The sequence below is a fragment of the Pezoporus occidentalis genome, unplaced genomic scaffold (genome assembly GCF_034315485.1).
Source record: "Pezoporus occidentalis ecotype Australia unplaced genomic scaffold, CSIRO_AGI_Poc_V1 ctg73, whole genome shotgun sequence".
Lineage (NCBI taxonomy): Eukaryota > Metazoa > Chordata > Aves > Psittaciformes > Psittacidae > Pezoporus > Pezoporus occidentalis.
In genome coordinates this window covers 3,853,334-3,880,313 of record NW_026916082.1, presented here as the reverse complement: position 1 = coordinate 3,880,313, position 26,980 = coordinate 3,853,334, and the positions used below count along the sequence as shown (strand labels likewise).

General features: G+C 41.3%; 1 protein-coding gene across 3 annotated transcripts in view; it reads right to left on the bottom strand.

Moving 5' to 3' along the window:
• ADD3 (adducin 3) overlaps positions 1-26,980 on the bottom strand; it is a 99,722-nt gene that overhangs the window by 27,035 nt on the left and 45,707 nt on the right. For 2 of the 3 annotated variants that reach the window (XM_062601895.1, XM_062601897.1), the window contains exon 3: positions 1,058-1,281. In XM_062601895.1, the coding sequence (XP_062457879.1) occupies positions 1,058-1,252 (195 nt within the window). In that variant the 5' untranslated portion in view covers positions 1,253-1,281. Of the gene's footprint in view, positions 1-1,057; positions 1,282-5,593; positions 5,743-26,980 lie in introns of those variants that run through there. The other variant, XM_062601896.1, reaches the window with a different exon arrangement.

Genomic DNA, 26,980 nt, shown 5'->3' with positions numbered 1-26,980 from the left:
TGATACAGCCCAGGATATGGTTGGCTTCTGGGCTGTGAGCGCACACTGAAGCTGGCTCATGTTCATTTTCTCATCAACCAACACCCCCAAGTCTTTCTCTGCAGGGCTGCTCTGAATCTCTTCTCTGCCCAACCTGTAGCTGTGCCTGGGATTGCTCCGACCCAGGTGTAGGACCTTGCACTTGGCATGGTTAAACTTCATAAGGTTGGCATCAGCCCACCTCACAAGCATGTCAAGGTCAGAGGAAGCACCCCAACTTACAGTGGAACCGAAGGGAGAAGGATCTGTAAAGCTGCTTAACCCCTTCCCAGTCGCGTTACCCTCACTACTCACATCATACCCCAATACCACCAAAGGCTCACTCTCACACAGACCTTACTCTCTATGGCTTCAAAATACTCAAGGTAACAATATTACTTTTGAATGTATTCATCAGGTTAAAATAAAAGCATACATTAAAATAAAAATTTCAGCTAATATGAGTGTGTTTCAATAGATTTAATAGTGTTTTATGTAGCCTACACAAGTACTGAACTTACACAACCAGAAGATGAGCACCAATATGGCCAAGTACGGGTATGATCACCCCATGGACATGAAAAGAACATACAGTCTAGCTTTTAAACAAACTTAACCCAATTATGAATGTTAATTAAACCACTCCTGATGCAAATGATAGGTTAATATTCAAACCCAGAAAGCAGAACACCATGTAATGCCCTAATTTGTTCCTATTTGACCAGTGACTCCTTCACTCTCTTCCCTGCCCCTAAGTTTTCATTAAGCCCCCTGCAGCCAGCCAGATCTTTTTATAATACTGCAATGAAGCATGAGAGAATCAGGAGAAAAACAACACAATAAAGGCTGCTTGTTCACAGACAAAACACTGTGCAAACAAGATGCTGGATAATCTGTTTAGTGACTCTTCTTAAAAGATAGTCCAGAGATATTCTAGCTAGCTGTGACATCGGTTTCTCTTTTTTAAGTCTCAAAAAGTTAATCAGGAACCTCAGAAAGTAACACTCTTTTATTCTCATTCCCCCTCAATCCCACTCACAGGGCTCTGCAGTATCTGAGTGACTCTCTTCCTTTGCTCCATCATATTGAAGTCCTGCCTCAGGTCAGGAGACATGTTTCTCTCCCTGATATACTCTGGGTCATTCTCGTTGATGCGATCAAAGTACCGCTCCTTGTGAGGCATCGTGGCTGAGGGAGGAGTAGTGATCACCACCTGGCTGGCATCAGTACTCATGCTTCAACGCTGCAGGTGGTAGACCTCACCTGAAACAAATAACACAGGGGGAAGAATGATTAACAATTAGAAGAAGGGCATTGAATATGACTTCCAAGTCTGGACACAAATGGTGCTGTTACTCATCTCTGCAGAACAACATCTAAAATGAAAGGGGAACAAATGAATTATTATCACAATCAGAAAGCTGAGGAAAAATTCTAGAACACTGTTTAAAAACCATAGTTTTATGATAGTGCATAACCAGCTCTACTCAAGTTAAAATAAATCCCCAACGGCATACAATTATGACATTCAAAATGACCATAATATATTTTATGATAAACTTTCCTGAACCATTTTACATTGCACTCATCACCCCCCAAAGTTTTTACATAGCTTTCCTTCCTGACATGTTCAACCAAACATGGTCAGAAGACGAGGCCTCTGTTTAACATCCACTCAGAGTTCATCTTCAAGCTCAAATGAAGACATTCCTCAATCAGAGCATTTCCGCAGCATCTCATAACCCCAGCTTAAAGACAAGACATGAGGATGCTTAAAGACTGCCAGGGGATCTCTGCAGAGCCCTGGCTGATGCCTGCACTTTCAGAAGACACTTGGAGACACTGATGGAACTGCAGAAGAGGACGTAGGCTGGGTTGCACAGGACTGAGGCTGCAGGAGATTTAGCTTTTCTCCTCTTACGTGCAGTTGTATGCAAAGATTCTCACTGAATCTCATTACATTAGGAAAAGGAAAACCCCAAACAACCAACAACTTTCATGTCTTGGTAGAAAGCTATGCTTAAAATCTCATTAAAAAACCTGATAAGCATTTGTAAACACAAACAGAACTGGATCAAAAGCAAAAAAGCAGACACCTGAATTTTCATACAAAGAATGAGGCTCAGAAGCACACTCAAGAGTACCATTCCTCAAACAGGTCCTGAAGAGGGATGTTTTCTCAGGTTTGAGGAACAAAGAGAAGTAAGATTTGTAGGAAGAGATAGTGTATTATGAAAATGCACCTTAACATGCAAATATCTGCATTCAATAATAAATTTAATATAAAAATATTTGCATGCAAATGTATTTGGTATGTAAATAATTCACATCTTCAGAGGAAAAACAGCCAAACCTGAAGGAATGAGAGTTGTCAAGCAGTATTAAGCAGCGTGGTTTAACATTATGGTATCAGTGGTTTAAAGTGTCCTTGTGCTCTATGGTACAGTTCACCCATCCCTCATTTGGGTCAGTGGAACTACTACTCGGGGTATTCTGTGAACAGTGAGTGATCTGACATGGAGCACCCAAACTCCTCAAACTATTACCTTGTATATTTCCCAGATGAAACATCTGGAAGCCCTCTTAAAACCAGATTAGCAGCACAAGCCCTCCTTCTGCTGCAACAAACCCTTTTGGTCCTTGTGCTGAACCCTCTGCTGTGCAGTCACGCCATGAACCAGGCTGGCAGGAAGATCCAAATTGTTCTGCAGCCAGTTTCCCACATTGACACCCAAATGGCTTTGCTGGCATGCTGCAGGTTCAGCACAAGAATGAAATCCTGGGACACTGCAGCCCTGCCACCAAATCTGAAGCTCCAGACAGAAAACGAGACAGATACCACCTACAAAGCTGGGACAGCATTAGCAGATAAGATACAGAAAAAGCATGTCTATGATTTTCTTGTATATTACAGATTATGATACAGTTTGGGATTGAGATGAAATACAACTAACACCCTCCTAAAAGAAAATGCTCCATGAACTCCAACGCTTCTTTACAGAGGCTGTGGAATCATACCAATGAGTTCTGCATTTGCTGCTTGGGTGCAGTATGATTTCATTCTGTATTTGCTGACTGACCATCAAGAATCCTGCTATGTGTGCTCAACTTGGGGATGCTGGGGAGAAGACAAGGGATTTGCTGCAAGTAAATGAGGGTTTGGGAAAAATCCAGAAGCATGAAAACAGCTTATTTTTTTTTCTAAAGAATGAACTATTGTGTTTTTCCAGCTGGGAGCATTGAAGCGGAACGATAAGCGTCTTGGGACAGCATTTGGGGATATGATCACAGCCTGGCTTCCCTCTGTTCAGGTTAGAACAGATACCCTTATAAATGCAACCATGTATTATGTCTCCCTTTCCCCCACAAAAAGAAAGGAGAAAGGTGGGGTTTAATTAGGAGAAGAAAACAGTGTCATAACAAGACACAAAACAATGAGCTCACTCTTCAAATGCCACAAGGTATGAAGAGCTTGCGACCTCTCAAGCCTACACTGTTCTCCATCTGTGTCAGGGTAAATACCTCCATCCAAGCCAGAACAGCCACCTCCCAGCACCTGCTGGGAGCTGAAAGCACTCTAGAAATACAGATGGCAAGATCCTTGCTCGAATCGGCAACCAGCTGTGACTTCTGCTCTTCTGTTACTTCCTCCCAGGAGCTGCCATATCCAACTGTTTTCCCCAAATGCCCCTGAATCCCATTAAACCCAAGTGCCAAACTTGCTCAACTGCTGACCCACTCGGTTCGTTGGACCGACTACACGCATGTCTGAACTTCAAAAAACTAACTCTTATTATTATAGGTTTACAGGACACAATTAGTTCAAGTCTGTTACTTAACAATTCATTCTTACAGTGACAGAAGAGCCCATTCATCTGTAAAAAGACACAAATGTGCCTGGCAATATCTAAAATCCCACAAAAGAGATTTTTCTAATTGCTCTGGACTTCATTTCCCCCCTCTTTCATTTCAGACTGGTTTGTTACCTCTAGCCATTACGATTACAACATTAAAGTCCTTGTACTACAAAAAACCCTCCGTTACTGAACATAATATGGGTATTGGGTCCAGTTGTTCTTATTAGGTCTGGTTCAATGCCCGCTCTGTTGGGCTTAGGCTGACTCTCATATAACCCCTACTGTTCAGCTAGAAAATTTTCAAACAAATCAGCCATTCTTTTATAATTTATTTGTATCTTGCAGTGATATATTTTAGCAAAGAGGACATTTGTTGAAAATATGCTCAGCTTTTGGGGATTTAAATCTCCATACCTCTTTCTTAGCACAGAACAGGCAATGACTTATAATTAAGTATTTACAGAAAACCTAGATCTCAAAATCTGTGAATTCTGACAGAGTATTCTCTCTCCCTCCCCATTTATTTTCATTAGATTCTTTTGCTTAGAAGAAAAATCAGCTTTGCTGCATGGATATTTTTGGCCTTCACACCTTCCCATGATGTTCATGAATTAAAGAAAGTAAGCAGTACAGGCTAATACTTCCTTTTGCATGCTACACTCCATAAGTGGTTCCAGAGACTGAGGCACAGGTGGAAATGAGAGATTATATACCCCAGTAGCAACAAGGCACTACATCTAGACTGGTCAGAAAGGACAAACACGGTGAAATCAAACCTAAACTAGTATCTGATTTTGTCCTGGTGAGCGCCACCCATCACTCTTGCTCAGTTGACACACCCATTTTAGCCCACGTTTTGGCCTAACATGAACTTTGCTGTCATGCCAAAAACAGATTCAAAATATAGGGAACTACAGATGGGAAAACTGCTCTTCTACTACTTTGATGGAGGGGAAAAGAAGATAAAAAGAGCAACGCAGGATGTGTAAGTTCTTCTCTACACAGAATCCCCGTAAAATCTGCTGAAAAGTCTTTTAGGGGCCTTTGAAACAAAGAAGCTCAAGCTCTTGCTACAGGGTAACTTGTTCATCTAACTCTGCTTCCCCCTGCCTAGTTATGCCTTCCAGATGAACTGAACTCTGATACTGCTACAAAAGAAAACGGGTAATGTCCTCGTGCTTTGATGCCTTATATAGCTCATGGGTTTGGCCTCTATATTGTTCTGTATTTTGTACCTGTAACTGGGCTAGAGAGAGAAAGTAGCACATTTCACCTCTGTCAGGAGGCTATACACATCTCTACTTAGAAGTTCTACCTAACAAAAGCTTTTGATTTATCCCAGGATCTTGGAATTGTTGGTTTTAGGCTGCAACATTAAATTCTGAGCATTTCCATCTGATACTTTGTAAAGTTTAAGTAACATGCTGTGCCGCTTTTGTTGGAATAACTGTTTTCAATGTCACATTACAAAAACAGCTCAAAAATAATAATGAGGTCAGAGAAACAAGGAGTGCTGAAGGAAAGGAAAAAAAAAGAGCAAGAAACCAAATGCAAGGAAAATCTACCTTGCCAAGAACACCCCAGAAAGCACTGACTTTGCGTATTTATAGCTTTCATAATGTACAGAATGCATATAAAAATAAATACTACCATAAGAGAAAGAGCAACAGTAAAGGGATCAAATCATTAGCTCACCTAGCAACGAATCATTAACCTACCTTTTATGCTGATGTTTTATGGCTGGTTTCAAACATCCCCATTTCCTCTATGCAGCACAATCCATCAGTTTGAGAGTTTCCAGCACTGCAAACCAGCAGCATGTACACTGCATCATTAACCACTACAGCCAATCTCAGGTCTGAGCACTCGAGCTAGACTACACCACATCTGAGCCTTTCTTTTTTCAGGAGCACGTTGTGTTATTCTGCTCTTTCTGTTTCTCGCCTGCTTGTTTTTAAGGAACAGTCTGCTCTTTCTCCCCCCTCTCCTGTATCTTGTCTGCCAGGAGACTTGTTGGAAGCAAAATGGGTGTCTCTTGATCTCAGTTCCAGCCTCCCTGTGAAACAGGCAGGTCCCAGTCTGAATCAAAGATTTGGCTTTAGGGAACACTGCCAGCTACATATGTAAGCTGGCAGAAAGAAAAACAGTTAACTGAGGGAATGATTAAGAAGGACAGGAAAATATGTAGAAGAATACGGACTGAGGGTCACCATTACTGTCTTCTGGCATTGGAAAGCCAACTGTTCTTACTCCTTCCTTAAATTTTGGCAATGAGGTATAACTGAGTAATTGCATCTGTTCTAGAGTAAAAAAAATATATATATTTGGATAAAGACCTCAAAACTCATTTCATTTTTTTATTCTCCTGATCAGGACATCAAATACCACAAATATCTGACAATGAATTGGCAGATTCATTTTTGTTTGAAACCCAAAGCAATGGGTTTCAAACAAAAACCCAAACCAATGGGTTTGGGTTTCATTTGCCAGTCTCATGTTACACACTGGTAAGATGATTAAAGTGTGAATTCAGATGTTAACACTTTCTAAACGCCATTTGTGGAACTGAGAATACTTCTGCTCCACTAGATAGGCAGCACTTGTTCAAGATTATACTCACTGATTTTACTAACACGTGGTGATCCTGTACACTAGCACTCAAGTTGAACTGTCAAACTGCACTCTTATATTTACACAAGGTAATATTTGCATTAAAAAAATAAAGCAGTCTCACCTTATCCCAACCCGTTCAGTCTTTCTCCTTGCATCTTCCCTTCAGGTTCATACCAATAGGTGATTGTACAGCCAGATGATGGAACTTGTAGGAGAAACTTAACTCTTTGGCTGAGTTTAAAGTGCTGGTTTCTCTGTTGTTGTTTTTGTTTTTTTTTTTTATGTTGTTTGTTTAGGGTTTTTTAACTTGATTTATTTTGAGCTGCATCAGTTCTCCCTGCCAGCTAATTGCACATCTACACAAATGTTTGTTCTGAAACAAAGACAGGGATGATACAGGGGTGTCTAATACTGCCTCTTCCAGTAGCAATGCAGCCATAAACAATTTGTCATGCTACAGCCCCAGCTGGTTACAAACCAAATATTCTAACCCAGTGCTGTGTATTTGATTTAAGTCTTTCTGCTTTTAAACAGAGCAAGCTAATAAAATAACCATCACGCCCCTTCAGACAGCACATTAAAGAGACTATGTGACAACAGGATATATTTTTTCCTAAGAAATAAGACCTTGGGTGTATTTGAGTCTTGGGTTTGTGTTTCTCTGTTAAATCTAAAGTGCAATTTTTCCCAATTATATAGTGCAATATTAAAGTCAACATAAATATTCAAGCTGTGCAATTCACACGTTACTCAGTATAAACCGGAACTGAGCCAGCTACTCTTTGCTGTCAAAAAGTAAGATAACACAGTAGGTTGCTGACAGCCAGCCAGGATACGGGGGTTATACCTGCACCTTTAATTGAAGATGCAACATCTTTTTCTTCAAATAAGGAGAAAGGAAGACTCCTTACAAAGACTCCTTATCATGCACTCAGCCTGTAGTAAGTGCAGCCTGCACCTCCACATTTGCAGGCCAGCCTGCCAACATTTTGCAGTGCAAGCAGTGAGGGCAAATAACCCCAAGCCCAGAGTGATGGACTGATGTATCCAATATGCTCTACCACATGGCCATAAGTGCTATTTGCATGTGTTAAATCTCATAAATGAGCTTGTATGCTTAACCCTATAGACCCAGGGTACTTTTAACCGTTCAGATTTTGGTATTCCCTCACTGCTGTCTGTCAGTTTTTAATTATCCTTAATGATTCCCTTGATGAGGGACCTATTCGGCTACCCTTTTCTGGATGATAGTATGAGAAAAGACAAAACCAGTTTCATACGGACAACCTCCATAGAGTTCAGATCCAAGGTTCACCTTGCCCAGTATAGAACCTCCTGTGCTGAGGAAAGGCTGTATGTAACTTGGCTGTTTCCATTGCTGCATTATGTGACCCCTAAGCAGTCAGCAGTGTAGAGACTTCCTTGCTTTGCTCCATAAAATGATGGTTTCTTGTTTTACAAGCATAATGTTCAGGTTGTGCTGACAATGAGAACATTTTGAGATTATAATGTTCTTTACACAAGAGTCAGGTCAGAACAAACCCAGCCACACAAGCAAACTGGTGACAGAGAAGTAACAGAGGAGGAACTCAGTTTGTTGGTGGAATGACGCACACAGGTGCTCCTGCACTGCAGCAGGAAAGGGATGGCTGCACCATGAGAAAACACTGAAATGTCAGAGTAGCAAATCAACATGTCACATGTTGGTTATTCACTATAAATCTTCATCTACTGCTGGATAGAGTTTGCCATGCCAGTTATCTATGACAGTATGATATAAGCAAATAAGAACTATTCATTTGTAACTTAAAAGAGACACAATAGATTGTGTCACTAAACCCTTGCTTTAAGAGAAAGAGGTCAGTCACCCACAGATATTACACTGCTGTGTTTTTTCCTTTTTTCTGAACTTGTTCTTTTAAAAGGAAATTTTCTCTTTCATAGTTACATTTCCTCCTTTTATTTACTTGTTATTTTTAATAACCTGTTTCAATGCAATTTCCCAGGAACAGCTTTAAAGTTGGGGTACATTTTGCTCATATGTAGGTTTTATTTAAGTATCTGAGTGTACCCATACTTTGAAACCTGCACTATGAACTGCTGATACTTGTCACCTCTGCTTGGGTGCACAGGGTTACTGTCTTATGAAATGGTTTTGAGTTTGCGGACAGGGACTATTTCTAAGGCAATTTAAAATAAATCACCTCCTTAAATTGAGTAAAACCACCAGAACAGCTAAAAACTTAAATTATTTGTTAAACTGCAAATAGCTTCTGTACTCACTGGACTTGAAAAGTGTGTCAGTCGTAACTCACACCCACTTTTCTTCTGTTTCTCTTTCATCTTTTAGGTTATACTGAAGTTCATGAAAAAGCACAATAGGAATGAGTTCTGTTATGAGGATGTAAGTTTATCTTGGTTTAAGCTAGTTTTCTGTAGCAGCATTAAATTAAAATTTCATGCACAGGATATGAGATCACTTGAAAATACCTGAACACTGCTTCTATCCAAAGGCAAGACTGCTGTCCTCACTGTAGCAGAAAGCTAAGGACATGTACAGAAGCTGCCAGGGGAAAGAAAGCCTCTCTCTTTTATGAGATAAAAGCACTAGCTCTTTCCTAACACCACCTTAAAGCTTAGACATCATAGAGAATAAACTATGCATCCAAATTTAATCACTTTTAAAAGCATATGAAGAATGGTTGGGTTTGGAAAGGACCTTAAGGTAATCTAGTTCCACCCCCCTGCTATGGGCAGGGAATCATCTCTAAACAGTAGTTCTAGCTGATGGAATCACAAGAACACATGTGTAACTCCAGCGTGACAGCAGGCCATAAGACCACAGAAGGTCCAGGCACTCCTGAGCAGCTCCCAGCAGCACAGCACAGTTCAGAGAGCTGGACCATGGCTCAGCACGGCCCTGATGGGCTCTCCCAAACCAGCAGAGCATTTCAGCTCTTGCTGACCTTGTTTTGTTACCCTTCTTTTACAGCTGACAGCATTGACCCACCCATGTCAAACCTGTTTGGGTGCCTGGAACAAAATAATACATATTATTAGTGAGTATTTAAATAATCCATCAGAGATGTCAGCACTTGCTGGGAATCAATGTCCTGTATTTATCCATTCCCAATACTAACTGATACCCTGACGAGTCAGTGTCAATAAGGGAGACAAGCGAGGTCTGATATTTGCTCTGCAAGTAAATTATTTGTGTTTGAACTTGAGCCATGGAACCCCTCAAAATAATGTTAGGGAGCTTTAACCCCAAATGCATATTTCAGTTTTATTATAAAACCAGAAATGAAGATGTAAGACATAAATAAGGAATAACTGCTTTTCACTATGGTTTTAAGGATTCTGATGAAATGCAAAATGCTGCAGCACCAAAGCAGCTTCAACTAACTTTTGTTTTTAAGTCTTATCTCTGATTATCTCCATAAGCACTTGTGGCTAAGTTAACTAAAAATATTTCACGAGTCAGTAGACAACAGAGAGCTAAATTAAAAGATTACATTCAGTTAGTACTTATCCGTATTAAGCTGTGAAAGTACGCAAACATGCAACCCCCACACACAGACAAGCAATGGCTGGAAAATCTGCCTAACTCCTTTAAAAAGATGAAACCTAGGTTCCTCCATAATAAACTATGAACTTAGCTGTGAGGAAAAACATGTAACTATAAAAGGTGATTGCAGTTAAAACTGTTCACATTTTGCAACTCTTTCTCTCTCGCAATTCAAACCCTCCAACTTCCTTTGGTGCCTCTGAACTGCACAGATGCAGGGGGAAGCAGCTTCATCCTTTATGCAGATCTACAGAGTTATGGAGTAGAAGAACCAAGTTTGTCATGCAAATATTTTTTTAAAATCCCATTGATTTACACCAACCTGGAAAGCACCACTGGAGTAACAAGGGCTAATCCCAGCAACCTGCAAGAATCATAGAATCAGAGAATACTTAGGGTTGGAAAGGACCTTAAGATCATCCAGTTCCAACCCCCCTGCCATAGGCAGGGACACCTCACACTAAACCATGTCACTCAAGGCTCTGTCCAACGTGGCCTTGAACACCGCCAGGGATGGAGCATTCACAGCCTTCCTGGGCAACCCAAGAGCCCTCCTTGGTCACTGGCAACATGCGTGACATTAGAGAGCAGGGAAAACTCTTATTGATCCCAGAGCACATCAAAAGCTTTCTTGATTTATGGCAGCTTCATTATCCTGAGAAATGTCATGGCCAAAGCAGCTGCCTCCTGTGTTTTTCTGGAGGGTCAGAGGCTGCAGTGGTGGGTAACGCAGATGATGGACATGAGGCAACTGCTGGATTTTACAAGTGTTCACACGAACAACCCATCTCATGCATGGCAGCATACATCCAAACCTTTTTATAGCCCAACCCCCTGGAGTTTTCCCTCTTCACATTGAGTCCTGATCTTTACCACCACCACTAGCTCAGTGTAGACCCCATTTAATCCCACCACCACACACTGACCATGCAGAATTGCAGCTCAGCGAGCTCCATAACTTGTAAGCCAGGAGTGAGGAACCCAGCCAACAGCTAATCTCAGTGGGGACATTTGTAACTGGAGACTTGAAGAAAAGATGAAATTGTGCCAGGCCTTCAATCATAAAGTCTGCAGGACAAATTGTATCTTTATTTATATTAGGCACCACACCCTGCACGATTCCCCCCAGTTCATCTGGGGAACTCAGAACCAAGTCTACCGTAAACTTAAATAAGGAGCAATAATATGCGTTATGACACCACTGTCAGCTTGATGAGGTCAAAATACATTGGCTGGCTTCTCAAAAATGGAATTGCAACATTTTAGTGACCTGTGCATACATTCTCACTTTAAACAGAAAACAACAGCACTGATTTCTGTTAGTTACACCCAAAAACTAAGAACGTTTTAGATAGAACAAGACAGTCACATGTACTGATTTCACACATGAAGAACATGCATAGTGAGAATGCTATGGTTGTTTTAAGGGTTTTTATTGTAATTTAAAAGTAGTAATATTAGGGATCAATGAAAGTGTGAGACAACTTATGCCAGCTAATCCCAGGCACAGGCACATTGCTACTGCCTGGCCATGAGAAGCATGGAAAACAACAGAGGCATCTTGAGAAGAAAGCTCCACACTTACTCTAATGTATGCTCCAAAAAAGCAAGCTACAAATTGAGGTTTAGAGGGAGGGCTCTGTTGGTGGGACTTTAACAGCTTGTCTCAGCCATGAGATGGCATAGGGAACAATTTTCTCACCTCATTCAGTATTCAAAGGATTTTCCTTTATTCTGTTACTGGAATTAGTTTTACCTTAACATATAGGACAAATTTTCACTTCCTTACACCATTTGGAAACGTAAATGTTAATCATGCTAAAACACAACATGAAAAAAGTTAACCAATATGCAGAATTCGACTGAGGTTATGGGCACATGCCTACTACAAACAGAACGATCACCTGTAGAGGACTAGAGCTAAGAACAACGTATGCTACAGTTTCTCATGTTCTCCTGGCTGGCTTGAAGAGATCCGGCCCCTTCCAACCTGGGTGTTTCAGCTCCCCACCTCTCAAAATGATATCCCCTAGCTGTGCTAGTACACCTCTCCATGAAGCTATGGTCTAAATTGGATACACAAAGGGATCAGGGTTAAAAGTAATCCAGGGGAAGAGGACAGGGGAAAGTATGGAGCAGAGAAACCCACATGGATGTTCAGGGCAAAGCTAGGCCCTCCTTAAAAGTTCAAAAGGCTGCTACTTCTTTAGCTGCATTCAAAGCATATTGCTTTAATTATCCTTCCCAGGGGAATCCCTAGGATTTACAGTGGCATAGCAACACTTTGTCTGTATTTACCCACATTGCTCATATTGTCTTCAGCTTGCTTCAAAATAATTAAACTAACCAAACCAACTACCTAACTAGTAAATACAAAAAGTTCCATTTGCAGTCAAAGTTTAACCTATATAAGTATGTACATTAATCTCAATTGACTTGGCCTGCATTTGACCTGCTTTTCGTCTCTGCCACCTTTTGCTCATGGTACCAGAAAAGCAGTTGAATGTAGAGAGCCAAAGGTCTTCTACACCTTCAGGAATGGAAAATTACTCCACTGAATTTCAAGGTAGGCAGTGTGAAGCCAGAAGGTCATTTAGGACTTAACCACAGCACTGAACAGAGGGAGCAGATGCGCACAGAGCCATAGCCAGCATGTTCCTGAACAAGTGCTGAAGATTTACTAACAAAAGCTTTGGTAGGACTCACAGTGAGGGCTATGGTGAGTCAGCATTAAACACAGTACCAAGAGTAGCGTTTTAAATGCCAAAAGCAGAATATATAAATACTTCAAAACTAGGTTACTATTATTTTCCGGTGCAAGCAAGCAGTTATCTACTTTTATCCCATAATTCTCTTTCTCCATGAGCACTGAAGGCCTGGATAAAATAAAACACTCCACAACACACTACTCCAGTATCACAGAGCATGGATGCATCCTGGCATGCTACACAAAATCCTGGGGACTCTCAAACATCTGTGATGGTTATTTCTAGAATGCAAAGTCAGCCTGACACTGAACACTTCTTGAGACCTAAAACATCCTCTCTTTTGTCCCAAGAAGTTGCATGAAGCATGAATATTTTCACGTCTAAAGAGGAGCCAACCCAATGTACCAGGGACAGAATTTCCTAGCAGCCAAAGCAGCACAGACACACACCATCCACCACAGACAGCTTGAGAAGACACTTTCTATTAAGTGAAGAAAAGCTGTTTCATGGTTTCTCTTGGAGGAGAAACAAACCAGGTACTTGAATGAGTTGCAGCACCAGCAACTCAGAAGCCCAATTGCACATTCCTTGGTTGTAATTCTGCAGGCACGAGCAGCCCTTGATCAGTCACACATGCAGTATGAAACACTCTCCCTCAAGTCCTTCTCCAAACAAGTCTTTCAGTTTTGACTTCTACTGTTTTTTTTGTTTGTGGTTTCAAGAATATTCTGAAGCCAACAAATATATTAGATGGATCTGCCTCTTAGATAAAACTAATAACATCAAAGTTATTTTCTTTGAATTTCCAAAGCTTGTTTGTAAACATGGCCTGAAAACGGTATTTGCCTGTTTGCGATTAAACCTGCCTATGTTTATGTTGAATGCAAGTATCAGACATGTTACCCATGGGCTGGAGTTCAGAGTATGAGTGCAGAGACATGAGGGGACAAACTTCTCTCTCAGTTATATTGTTAAGAATCAAAAACACCCAGTTTAAAAAACAATTAATAGAGAAATGATATCATGTTCTGAGCTTTGGTGATGCTTAGTTTTGAATAGCTCATGGAAACCATCCTAAGCAAACAAGGTATTTCAGTTTATACCGTAAGAAAATTACTGATGGCACCAAAAAAAACCATCTGAGGCCACACAGATTACATCTGCTTGAGGAGCGAAAGTAAATCACATCTATGTCTTTCAGTTATCTTGTTCACTTATGTGTTTTGGGTTGTTTTTTTTTAAACATCTGAAAAACCCAACACTGTTCAAGGAATTAAAGATCTCTGTATTAAAGTAAGAACATGCCAAAGAATACCACAAAACTTGATTAATCAAGTGCTGGATAATAGGTGATTAGAGGCCTGCCAAAGGCTTGTTCATGACAGCTTCCACAGACGTGCTGGAATGCTGAGGAGGACGCTGCTGACCCAGGGCAGCCAGAGCTCTGCATTAGCCACACTGGGGACGTGGATGAACCACATCTTCTTTGGAACTCATTTCTTAATCCAAAAAAGGGGAAAAGGAATTTGCAGGATGAATCTGGTCTTCAGCTTCTGGTCTCAAAGGTTTCTGAAGGAGTAGCATGGATGCTGCTTTTAGAGTTGGGCAGTAATAAGATTTCCCACCTTTAAGATGTATTGTTCCAACTTGCTAAGTTATTGCTTTAGTTTGGGCAGAGAGATAGTTGGATTTCTATTTTTTAAATCTTAATTATTAAGTGATGCTTCCAGAATACATTGGAACAAGCATTTAAGATGCCATTTGTGGGTTGCTGTGGGTTTGTCCTTTTGTTCTTTTTAATTCTCTGGCAAATTGCTATGGGATTCTGATTTCTGCCTGCCTCATCAGTATTATGTTGGCTCTGTGATAAATTATCAAAACTAATCAGAGTTTGTACTGCAAAGCAGTCAGGCAAAAGTGATGAAAAGCATGCAAAGTCATGTGCTATGTGAACAGATGTTTTCTTGAGACTTCTGGCTTCAAATTGAGAAAGCTGGAATTCATCATGAAAACCACTCCTACCTGGTGCACAACCCCTGTCCAACACAGAACACAATTATACAGCTATCCTATAGGGAACCTGCAGATACGTTTTTGTTATGTCTGTCCTGTGTTCACTTTCATGTTATATTCAAAGTGCTGTTTGCAATTGTGTGATATTGGACTGGAAGACTAGTGGTTTCTAGAAGACAAAAAACAGATGGAGTCATACCAACTGGTTTATTGCTTTGAAGTTATTTTTAGCTGTCACATTAATGATGCACTGGATACAAAGCTTTTCATAATTATACATCTGATATCTAAATAACAAAACATGAGACAGAGAAAGATAAATAACTAAACAAACAAGTCCATCCCTTCCTGGCATGGTGCAGGAGGTTATGGGCATGTCTCACTGCCCAAAAATAAGTCAACAACTATCCTTGTAATGCAACAAGGGTGCATTTCCCCTTTCCATTCTGTAGTAGAAACTACTGTCCACAACAGGAAGTGCTACAAGTCAGGTGTTTCGTCCTTCTATGGGACATACACAAAGAGTAATGACTAAGTGATGCTTTGTGTATTGAGGCAGCACAGCCTTTCAAAACTACGTTGTTTGGAAACACAATTAATGCCTATAGGTGACTTACCTATGTTAGATGGACACATACACCTAAGAGGTAACATTTTTTTTTTTGTACCAAATTATAAGACGCTTCAAAATTGAGAATTTAAGTTGTCTCTTGGTTCTGCAAACTGATCACAATTTCAGTTAATTACACTTATACTGGATTGGCTTTTTTTAGTCATTACCCTAGGATCAGATGGAACAAGCAACTTGTACCTCTGTTCAACCTCAGCACCAAAATTCCACACCTTTGTCTTTTAACCATATATTAACTTTTGTAATGTGTAAGACAATTATTTTTTACCTGTATCAAGTTTGGCTTAAAGCATCCAATAGGTTCACAAGTTCAGTGGCAGGAGTGAATAGAATCACAGAATAGTTAGGGTTGGAAAGGACCTTAAGATCATCAAGTTCCAACCCCCCTGCCATGGGCAGGGAGACCTCACACTAAACCATGTCACCCAAGACTAAACCATGCCAACCATGCAGTGTGATCAGGTAAGATCACATTGTTCAGCAGGTGAACAAGCAGGTACCTGGACCTCTCACTGACATGCAGCATGAGCCCAGGCATGAGCACAGAACTGAGTTCAGGCATTCAAAAAACCACCTCTCACAATAATTAAGCTGAACCTATGAACAGGCACAATTATGGAAACATGGACTATCAAATGGGAACTTGGACAATCGTATAGAAGAGCCAATACTTCTCTTCATTTTAGTAATAATAATGTCCAGGGTGGTAGCCCTTCCTGAAACATGCGCAAAGCAATAGATATGTCTGGAAATTTAAATTTGTAGTATAAATTTAAAAGCAGCATGAGCTGAAGGCTAATCAGTGTTAAAACTGGTATCTATAAGCAGCGTAAGTTCATACTTCTGAGAGGAGACAGACAAGCATTCAAAATTCCCCAAGTGACAGTGAAGGATAACCTGGAAGAGTTCTACCTGAGCAATAAAAGCACTCAACAGAACTGGGAACTGCACTAGAGGAGCAGAACAGCTTGATTTATTTTCTTGTGTGCCCTGTTGCTCCATTTCAAATTGCACTATTATCACTAACAAAAAGATGAACTGATTCAAATCATGATATTCAAAGTCATTCCCTGTTAAGTAGAAGGGGAAAAAAAAGCAAAACACATTCTCATTGTTATTCCTGCAGCTGATCTGACTTCCTTGCTACAACCATGACAAATGCTTGGTTCAAAGATAAATAAAGCCAAACCAAAAATCTGAACAAATTGTTACATAGGCTCAGAGTATGAGTTAAGAAATAAGCTGCTCTGACACATCTAAACAGAAAACAAAAGGGCCTGTGCAACAGCATAACCTTTGCCTCTGCCTGCTAGCATCACAGTTTACACGGTTTCCATGGCAACCCTCTGCTAACATCTGAACGTGCTTGTTGCATTCCATGTCAAACAGAAAATCCTTTGTGGCAAGTCTGGAGGGCCATGCCCAGTGCCAACCTCCCAGCGGAATAATGCTCTTCACTATGCCTTACCCAGCAGGCTCATGACACACTCACTCACATGGCACAGCTGCTGCCATCACTTGTTTGTCCCCAGCTCATTCACAAATAAATAGAGGTGCATATCATAACTATGAAATATTTCCTCCTGCATGGAAAGCCTGTTTGACCCCCATCAAACTGGACAGAAAGCCTCTGGTACTTGGACAACCCAAGAGATGTAGAGTGAGGGCAGTAACTGGGAAGCTTCAACTCATGGCACTGGGGAATATATTTACATAACGAGTAGACAAGTACTCAGAAAGGGAAAACCACAATTCTTCATTATTATGCATTTTGAGGAAAACACATTAAAATAATACACACAAAATTCTTAGCATGTGACAGGTACACCAGTCCAGAAAAGAGAACTAGTTTCATCACCGCGTTTCTCATCATGGAAAGATCAACTGATCTACAAATAACTCACATACTGCATGGGTTTCTCCTCCAGCCACAGAGGCAGGAAAATTCTCCTCAAGACAGTGTGAAATGTCATCAGGAGGGCTGGTTTCTTTTTGTTGGTGGTGGTGTGAAGGGTATGTGCGTAAGTGAAAGCAGAGGGACTAAGAAACTAGTTTGTTTTATGAAGGAGAAGCCACTGGCAAACAGCTGAATGTTGCGCCCCATCTGACTTTCCTCAAAACACATGTCCACTCTTCAGCTCTATATACTTCACCAGCATTGAAATAAGAGTACTTCTAATAAAAGTGCACCTTTAAGACTAATGGCACATATACCTGAAGCATACCTTTTTTGAAATTAAAGTATTCCCGTCTACCCTTATTCCTCTGAAATGACGAATTCCTAGGACAGCAAGTTTGACTCTGATTTTTATGATATCAATAGCATCATTTATCTAATTGCTTACAGATGTGCACAGTTTTGGGGAGAATGATGGCTGCATTCATGATAAAATCAGGTATGGGGGGTAGAACCCTGTCTGCCCTGTTCCATGTGAAACTGGGACGCCAGCACCTTTTTGCTGGTGACTGAACTCTGTGCCTGTGATTCAGCCATTTCCAGCCATTCTTACTATTGCAGTGACAAAAATAACCATGTCATAGCTTTGTCTTCAAAGCTGAAGAATAAAGACAGATTTTATACCAGGAAGAAAAAACCCAAACAAACCACTTGTACTTCGCCAACACCATTTCTGTGTTTATTTCTTTCCCTTTCACAGGGGGCAGCCCCTCTATGCGCCCTCGTGGCCACCCTCACTTCACAGCCACCAACAGCCCAGGCTCTGGCCACCAAATGAGCTCCGAGGGCAGCCAGCCTCTCCTTTTAGCCTCCCTTGCACAATGAAGCAATGAGAGGTCAGTCAGAGCCCGTTGTTCTAACGCTCTAATAGCCTATTGTTCCCTTGCGGTGGCCTCTGCGAGATAAAACGAAAGCGGCGTCTTCCGAGGGGAAGCGAATTCCCACCACGGGCCAAGGGCTCAGCGTCACGAGGAGGAGGAGGTGGGGGGGGCAGCCCAGGCTGTGACTCGCTGGGGTTGTTTTTGTCAGCAGCCACTTTGCAGGGACATCTGCTCAGTGAAGCAGCGGCGTGGCTCTCGCCTGTCGCTCCTCGCCCCTGCCCTATGGATCCGTGCAAAACCAGGTTTACTGCCTCTGCGTGTGGCTGTCACTATAGATACCCTCAACACAAGAGGGACATGGACCTGCTCAAACAAGCCCAGAGGAGGCCATGAAGATGATCCAAGAGCTGGAGCACCTCTGCTATGGAGACAGCCTGAGAGAGCTGGACTTGTTCAGCCAGGCGAAAGGAAGGCTCCAGAGAGACCTTAGAGCAGCCTTCCAATACCTGAAGGGACCTACAAGAATTCTGGAGAAGAACTTTTTACAGGGCATGTAGTGAGAGGACAAGGGGTAATAGGTTAGGGTTTAAACTGAAAGAGGGAAGATTTGCATTAGACATTAGGAAGAAATTCTTTACTGTGAGAGTGGTGATGTTGCAGCACAGGTTGCTCAGAGAAGCTGTGGCTGCCCCATCCTTGGCAGTGCTCAAGGCCAGGCTGGACATAGCTTGGAGCAACCTGGTCTAGTGGAAGGTGTCCCTGCCCCTGGCAGGGGGTTGGAACTGCATGAGCTTTCAGGTGCCTTCCAATCCAAACCTGTCTGGGATTCTATGATATTAACATGACAGTCCCACCACTAGAATTTGGCTCCTACCTGATCAATGTTTATGCTTCCTGCATTTAATTCTAGAAGGACTGAAAACATAATGATTGCTACTCAGCTGTAGTAAGTTTCCAAGGCTTAGGGCAAAGTGGCCCAACAGCGGGGCTGGAGCACCCCCAGTATCACATCCACAGGGTTACAGGGAACAGTGTTTAAGTACTGGGATGAGAGAAAGGACACAAAAGGAAGAAATTAATCCAGCAATACAGGAAATTAAAAGAGTGAGAAGTCACTAATTTTATATTTTCGCCACATCCTCTCATCCAATAAAGAAGTGTACTGAACATCATTAACATCCTGCTAATGAGCCATCCAACCGCCCAGAACACAGAAATAATGAACGTGAGCTCTGTTTCCACCAAATCTACCAGAAAGATTTGTAAGGGTCTGTTTTCCCACTGACGCCAACACATGACTCCCATTAGCCTTAATAAAGGAGGAGTGCATTCAGCAGGAGAGAAATTTCCCAAGGTTGCATAACCGAGCTGTGGCATGCTGAAGACACAGTATAGGCTGCTAGGAGAAGTCAGCCATCCCAACATGACTGACAGGCCAAATGCTTCCATAATTTTCCCATTAATTCTTCAACTTTGGTTGTTCTTAGGATTTCCTCACTTTAGGCCAGTGGAAATACTGAGAACTTTTTTTATGCTACAGTTATGGGAAAGCAAACCGAACAGTGGGATGCTTAGCTCCTATTTATAGGCTGAAAATAATATAACTTCAGATACGCACTTTGTCTATCTCAATGCATTGTCCCTGCACGCTATTCTTGACTCCACAGTATATAAATTCTTGCCTCTGTAACAATGCAAATTTGTTGACAGGATGATAGGTTAAAGTTTATCTTCCAGGCTGCTTCCCTTGCACCAGGCAGAAAAATCTAGTTATGTCAATTTATGTCCTTTTCAGTGCTCAGCGAGGCGAGGAAAGGGAGCTGAGTGCCAGAATGTGGGAACAATGCAGAAAACAAGCGCCAGGACTGAGTATCCAACTCCTAGGCTAAATTCTGCATGCCCTCAGAAAAACCCTGGGATTAATACTGCAGATCTCAAAACTGCACTTAAGAGAAACCTTAATTCCAGATGTTGAAAGCATGATTAACCTACTGGAAATTAGAAGAGTTTTCCTCATCTTTTCTCCCTAATTCAAGTTTGTTTATTGCAAAATACTTGGGTGTCTCGCCTTTTTTGGACACCAGAAAATTGAATTCCATAGCTAGTTATGTGTTTATCATAAGAATCTGATGTAATCCAAGGCACTGGATGCTATTACAGTATAGATTAATGAGGCTGCTTGATGTATTCTGCTATAGCTTTAAAAGAGAACAGACTTGTCTATTATCTCTCACTGCAATGACTAACACAGGAGAGCGTCTAGCCTGCTACTACTCATGCACGTGATAAAAGTCCATTAACACACATATTCACAGAAGTTGAACTACTTGGATACAATAAACTGAGATAGGGAACTACAGTGCAACAATAGCGGTAACCATGTGACTGGTGCTGCACTATGTTTTAGAGCCAAGTGTTAAAATGTATCTTCCAAATTAAATCAAGATTATCTATTCATAATCAGCTGAAAAAAAAGAGAACAAAGCCAAACCCTACCACTAAACAAAACCATACGTACTTGATTTATTTTGCTTCATAAAATTAAAACCTCAAAGGCCACTGGAGCACCACAGCAGAATCAGCCCTGTGCCCGATGTGGTTGTGCTCACTTTAGGTGCCAGTATATACTGAAAACACTGAGCCCAGTTCTGCTGAGGCTGGTGCTCTCCTGGACATAAGTGGAAGAAGAATCCGATCGCATTTCCTAAACCAAACCCCTGTAATATGCACAACAACTGAGGGAAACAGAGTAACTGATTTATGGATGACACAGATGCTAGCTCCACAGGAAAACCCCATTCAAGCACAGAAATGGTAACTCACCAGTCATGGCACGACACTGAAGATAAAAATCATGCAAGTCTCAAAATAGAAGACAACCAAAATACAAGACAAATTTCTGCAGCATCCATCCCCAACTGTGCTGTCAAACACACAACGGCAATAGCACAAAGCATCTTTATGACAGGAATAAAAGGCTCTTTAAATGCTCCTTTTATTTTTATTGAATGAACCCCCTCTTACACAAAGCTCACGCAACGATGCATTGGATTAGTCAACTAAGGCTTATAAATCACATGCAGAACAAGCTGAAATATTTATTAATTGCATGTAATTACTTCATGTAGCAAGTCAGGTGATTGATTAAGACACTGAACTTATTAGTATATTGAAAGTATATATAATATGAGAGTATATTAGTTGGCAGGAGGATTGAAATCTTTTCCATGTTTCACCATAACTGACTGAATACTTCCTTGTTCCAAGTCACTGTCAAAACCCAAAGGGAATTAAGAACCAAAGCTACAGACTCCTCCCAGCTACAGCATTAGCATTTTGTGTGCTTGACTCTTCCCACAGAATTAGTCATCTTTACTAACAGAGTTCCTCCCTCTGAGGAAGCACATTGCACCATACCTCCCAATTGTTTAAGAAGTACATGTATATAAAGACCACAGTTGAAAAAGATATCATCAGATGTGGCAAGTCCAGAGAAATCTTGTCCTGAATATTTTTCAAGTTTATTCATGAGAAAGGGTGGAGAAAGAAACCACAGCTGAGAGATTCAGAAACATAAACTCATTTATAGGTTTGCAAAGCAAATCACGCCACCAACTTGTCACGTAACCCCACAGGGATCAGGATCTTCAATGTTGGATGAAATTAAATTGCCCAGCTACTGTACAAGTTCTTAAAAACTGGTTGGGCTTTTTGCCCCTTTCAATCTCTCAGTCACACAGACACTAGACTGAAGTGAATCAGGAAATAACATGAAGCCAGAGAAGAAAGCAAAGAGTTTCTAAACTTTAACAACTTGCACTACAGGGCAGTTCAGAGCACTGTTTTCATCCATTGTTTGGCACCTTGAAATGGACAGTTGGTTACTGGCCATAGAAACAACTGCAGCTCCATCATTTCTTAAGTATTTACTAATAATATACCACAGTACAAACCCCAGAACTGTATTCCTGATGGTGAGACCTTTCTGTCAAAACACAAATTGACAGAGAGCTTCTGGTAAAAAAAACTCCAGAACGCTTTTACACTGGATCTAAAGAACAGATCTGCTTTTTTTTTCCTCTCAAAATACCACCCACTCTCCCAAAAAAATAACTAATCTGATGCTGCACAGGAATTTTAATTGTTTCCATGATTGTTACCTGCCAAAAAATACTTAGTGGGACAGGCTGCCCATGATGCATGTATATTTAAATATCAGCGTACATATATATACTCACCTACACACATACGTATAACATACGACTTATGTAATAGTTAACTTCTGTGTTGCTATAAAAACAAGAAGCCTTTCAAAGAGGCAGCCTGTATTCTTTGAAGTAACAGCCACAGTCTGAACATATTGACGCTCCAGCTCAGATTTACAATCAAGTTACTACAGCTGAACTTCCGGAGTGCCATGCGAGCCAGGCTTGGTTTGGTGTCTCCCTATGTGCTATTAGCTATGACACACATGAAGGCACAGCAGAAATCCCTTGGGTAAAAGGCTAAAACACTAGGATGCACTTCCCTGTTTTTGCTGCAAGTACAAGCACACAGATGTTAAGAGTTTGGCTGCTATGGATGCTGTGACTGCAAGCCTGGCTCCTTCCACGAGTTGTGTAATGTTAATTTTTCTATTATTGGTTAAAAAATTATTTGATTTTTAAGATCTTGGTCTGTCAGCCCTTCCTCACTCTGTGCAGTATTTCTTACCACAAATAATGGCCGTGGTTTCAGTGGGACCTTTGAAATACTCATCTTGTGGTAGAAGTAATTGCACAACATAAGCTGGTGGGGACATTTTCAGCATATTTGTACAACTTCATTTATTTAGTTATTAGGACCAGGTCTTAAAACAACAAAAACTTTCTCTAGCATTTATTTCAATAAGCAATCCATTCTAGGTATCAGGGTATTTATAAGTTTACAGTGTGCAATTATGGTGTATCCCTAGGAGAGCTGTAGTTTTTATGGCGAAAGAGCTTAGAGATGCTCCCCTGAGTAAACTGCATGGCAGAGTAAGCCTGCTAAGTAGGGGATGCCTAACAATTCCATAGAACAGAAGTGTTTTTAGAACAGCTTAATAAACACGAGGAAAAATATCTGTGGAGCTTAAAGGGTGGAAGCTAACAAAATATTATCTTCAACAATAGGTACTACGCATTTTTCCACTGATTTTACAACTAAACCCAGCATTCTGCAGCTTCTGACACCATTAGTGCTCAGAATCTACTTTTGACAGCACTTTTTGATTTGTGATGGGTGGTTTGTTTTGCATTGTTAGGGGCTGGGTGAAGCCTGGAGGCAGACATGCAGCCCTGTTGATAACATGTGTATTTTCCAACCTCGTGATAAATTTCCCATAACTGCTGGCCAGGAACATGACTTTCAGCAACTTGACTGTTTCACATTTGGCTAAAGCAGCATCAGGCTATTTGATATAATAGCTCCAAACCTATAGATGGAAGCCAACTATTTTCAGAACGGATTATTTCCAGTGCTCCACTTTGACTCCTATTTTCAGAAAACACTGAATGTTGCTTTCAGAAAGCCACAACTCCGCAGTAGACTTTTAAGCTGGAAGTCCAAAATCAGAAATTACTTCTGGAAGGTGCAGTTGGATTTGAATATCCATGTCAACAGTGCTGGCTGTCACAGCTAAGGAGAGGTGGTATTTTGTACACAGATCCTAATAAGCTCATGTACTTCAGTACTTTTGCATCGCTACTGCCGAGAGAGTCTGTGCTGTTTTCAAAGGCTTTCACAGCTGCAAAGGAAATGACAAAAGAAGAAAAACACAGCCAGTGTATATCAGCAATTAATTCCATCCACAACTGCCCAGCTGTTTGCACACAGAGGAACCGGCCTGTTTCCTCTCCGAGCTTTTGCCACTGAAAGCTGATACAGCGCTTTCAGAGCCGTGGGCTGTTGGTAACGCGTTAGGAATGCGCGCGGGATCGCACAGAGCTGAAGAAGAAGAAATGAAATCCAGACCAGAGCGTTGCCTATCTGCGTTAGGAGGGTAAAGTTATCAGGGGGAGAGGGCGGCGGGAGTAGGGGATAGGGAGCTGCCAGCAAAGCCAGGTTCAGCATGCAGGACACACAACTTGTTTACTTACCCACACAGGGGCAAGGTGGGAGAGTCTCAGAAACTCAAGTGTCTATACCACCTCTGCCAAGACATCTCTGTTGGCTGATGCCAAACATGTAGACTTAGGGCACTTCATGAAAGCCGTTACTTTTATTTGGGATTAGTGCTTTTACAGTAAAGTTGCTAGAGACTTGGCTCCATCCACATCAAAGTAAGGCTTATTCATAAGTTGTTACTACTTAATTGGTGAGTAATCTTGCCACCCTGAAGCTCCAGAACGTAAGGAAGAATTCAGACTTTCCTATGAATAAAATTCCCTCATGCCAACCTTCAGTTTCCAGGAAAGGCATAGAATATATAAATCAAGGGCGTTGATGAGAAAATGAACATGAGCCAGCAGTGTGTGCTCGCAGCTCAGAAAGCCAGCTGTATCCTGGGCTGCATCAAAAGAAGCGAGATCAGCAGGTCAAGGGAGGTGATCCTGCCCCTCTACCCTGCGCTTGTGAGACCTCACTTGGAGTACTATGTACAGTTCTGGTGTCCTCAGCATAAAAAGGACATGGAACTGTTGGAACAAGTCCAGAGGAGGGCCATGATGATCAGGGGACTGGAGCACCTCCTGTATGAAGATAGGCTGAGAAAGTTGGGGCTGTTCAGCCTGGAGAAGAGGAGGCTGTGTGGAGACCTCATAGCAGCCTTCCAGTATCTGAAAGGGGGCTATAAGGATGCTGGGGAGGGACTCTTCATTAGGGACTATAGTGATAGGACAAGGGGTAATGGGTTAAAACTTAAGCAGGGGAAGTTCAGGTTAGATATAAGGCAGAAGTTCTTTACTGTAAGGGTGGTGAGGCACTGGAATGGGTTGCCCAAGGAAGTTGTGAATGCTCCATCCCTGGCGGTGTTCAAGGCTATGTTGGACAGAGCCTTGGGTGGCATGGTTTAGTGTGAGGTGTCCCTGCCCATAGCAGGGGGGGTTGGAACTAGATGATCTTAAGGTCCTTTCCAACCCTAACTATTCTATGATTCTATGTAATCAAGAACATCTAGAAACCCTGTCCCTCTGAGTGCCTGGAAATTTCATCCAATTCTGGAATAAACCGACAAAGCTACATGCACAGCTCACCTTTTCCATCTAACCCCTAAAAAAACCACCCCAAAACAACATGTATTTTTTCCTCCCTTAAGCCAAGCCTGCCCCATTTAAAAATTCCAAGTTATCCATATGGATTCCTTTTCTCTGGGTAAAGCCACACACAGCAAGACTCTTCTAATGTATATTACTGGCATTTCTTTCTTCAGCTCCACCACCAGTTAAAAACAGCTCCTTTGATCTTTAGTAATAGCAGGTCACTTTTGATTTGCAGGACCACTCATTGAGGGGCAACAGCTCAAAGTGCACAGGTATTCAGGAAAATAACACTAATAAAAAAATATTTGCACTTGACCATTTTCAAGACCAGTACCTAAGGTAAAAAGTAACTATTAAGGGGCTATTCCCTTTACAAAAGCCATGCTGAAGTACCCATCTTGTATATTTTGCTGAATAAATAGGGTCTGCTGAAACCACAGGCTTGTGTCCAGTGTGTGAAAGAAAAACACTCTGCAGAAGTAAGACTGTGATATTGCGTCCCTCCAGTAATGAAACAAATGTGAGACCAATACTCTTTTAGCAAAGACTGGTGAAATATTTAAACATTACCTTTTAAAATGTAGATCTCAAGTTTAGACCTATGCTTTTGGAAGGTTGGCATCATCTCTACACCTACGCAAGCATGTGGTGTTGTCACGCAAAACCAGGGGACTTCCAGTAAATCAGTTTCCCAAGGAAAGTAAATACAAAACCCTGTGGCTACCTGAAAAGTATGAATTTGTGCAAGTGGTTTAAAATACCTTCTCTTTTTACTCCCTAGGAACCAAGGACTCAATAATAGGTAAACAGAAGCAGCATAACTTTTTTAAATCAGAAGTATAGCACATTTTAGGCTGCAAGTAATCTTGCTGTATTGTTGCACTGCTGCCTGAAAGCAAGAACAGCACTCATCATTCTTCCTGTAATTTCACTTGCAGCTACTCCACAGAGGCAAATCCATTGGGGGGGGGGGGGGGGGTGTGTGATTTCTTACTGCCTATCGCAGCAAAACCTGACTTTCTCACATATTAGAAACATACACAGAAAGTTTCTGTATATGAACAATCCAGTTTTACATTGCGGGAGAAGTCATGGGGGGAAGGAGGTGGAAGCAAGGGCACATAGGAACAGTTTCTCTGAACAACGTCAAGACTTCCAAGGCACACAGGTCAGCTCTCCAGGGCTTAGTTCATTTCACATTAATGCTGCGATACTACTACTACTACTATTACTTAGATATTGGTAAATATATTAGTCATCCTAAATATTGGGCCATATGAGGCAAAACTATACTTCAGCAGCAAAACACAGAAGTTTTTAATCTAAAAATCACAGAGGAATTAAAGGCTTTATTAGACCTACAGCAAAATCTAAGATATTTCAGCAAACTAAGGGATGGCAACAGTAAGCTGTAGCTTAGAAATGACTCTCACTGTAACTTACTTCTTATAATGGCTATTAAAAGAATAGTTATCGATATAAGAATTGTTTCTCAGGCTCAGTTTTCAGCAATATTTTGCTAGAAGGCCATGAAAATACTGATGATGTTCAAAGTGCCAAGAGAATAAATTTCA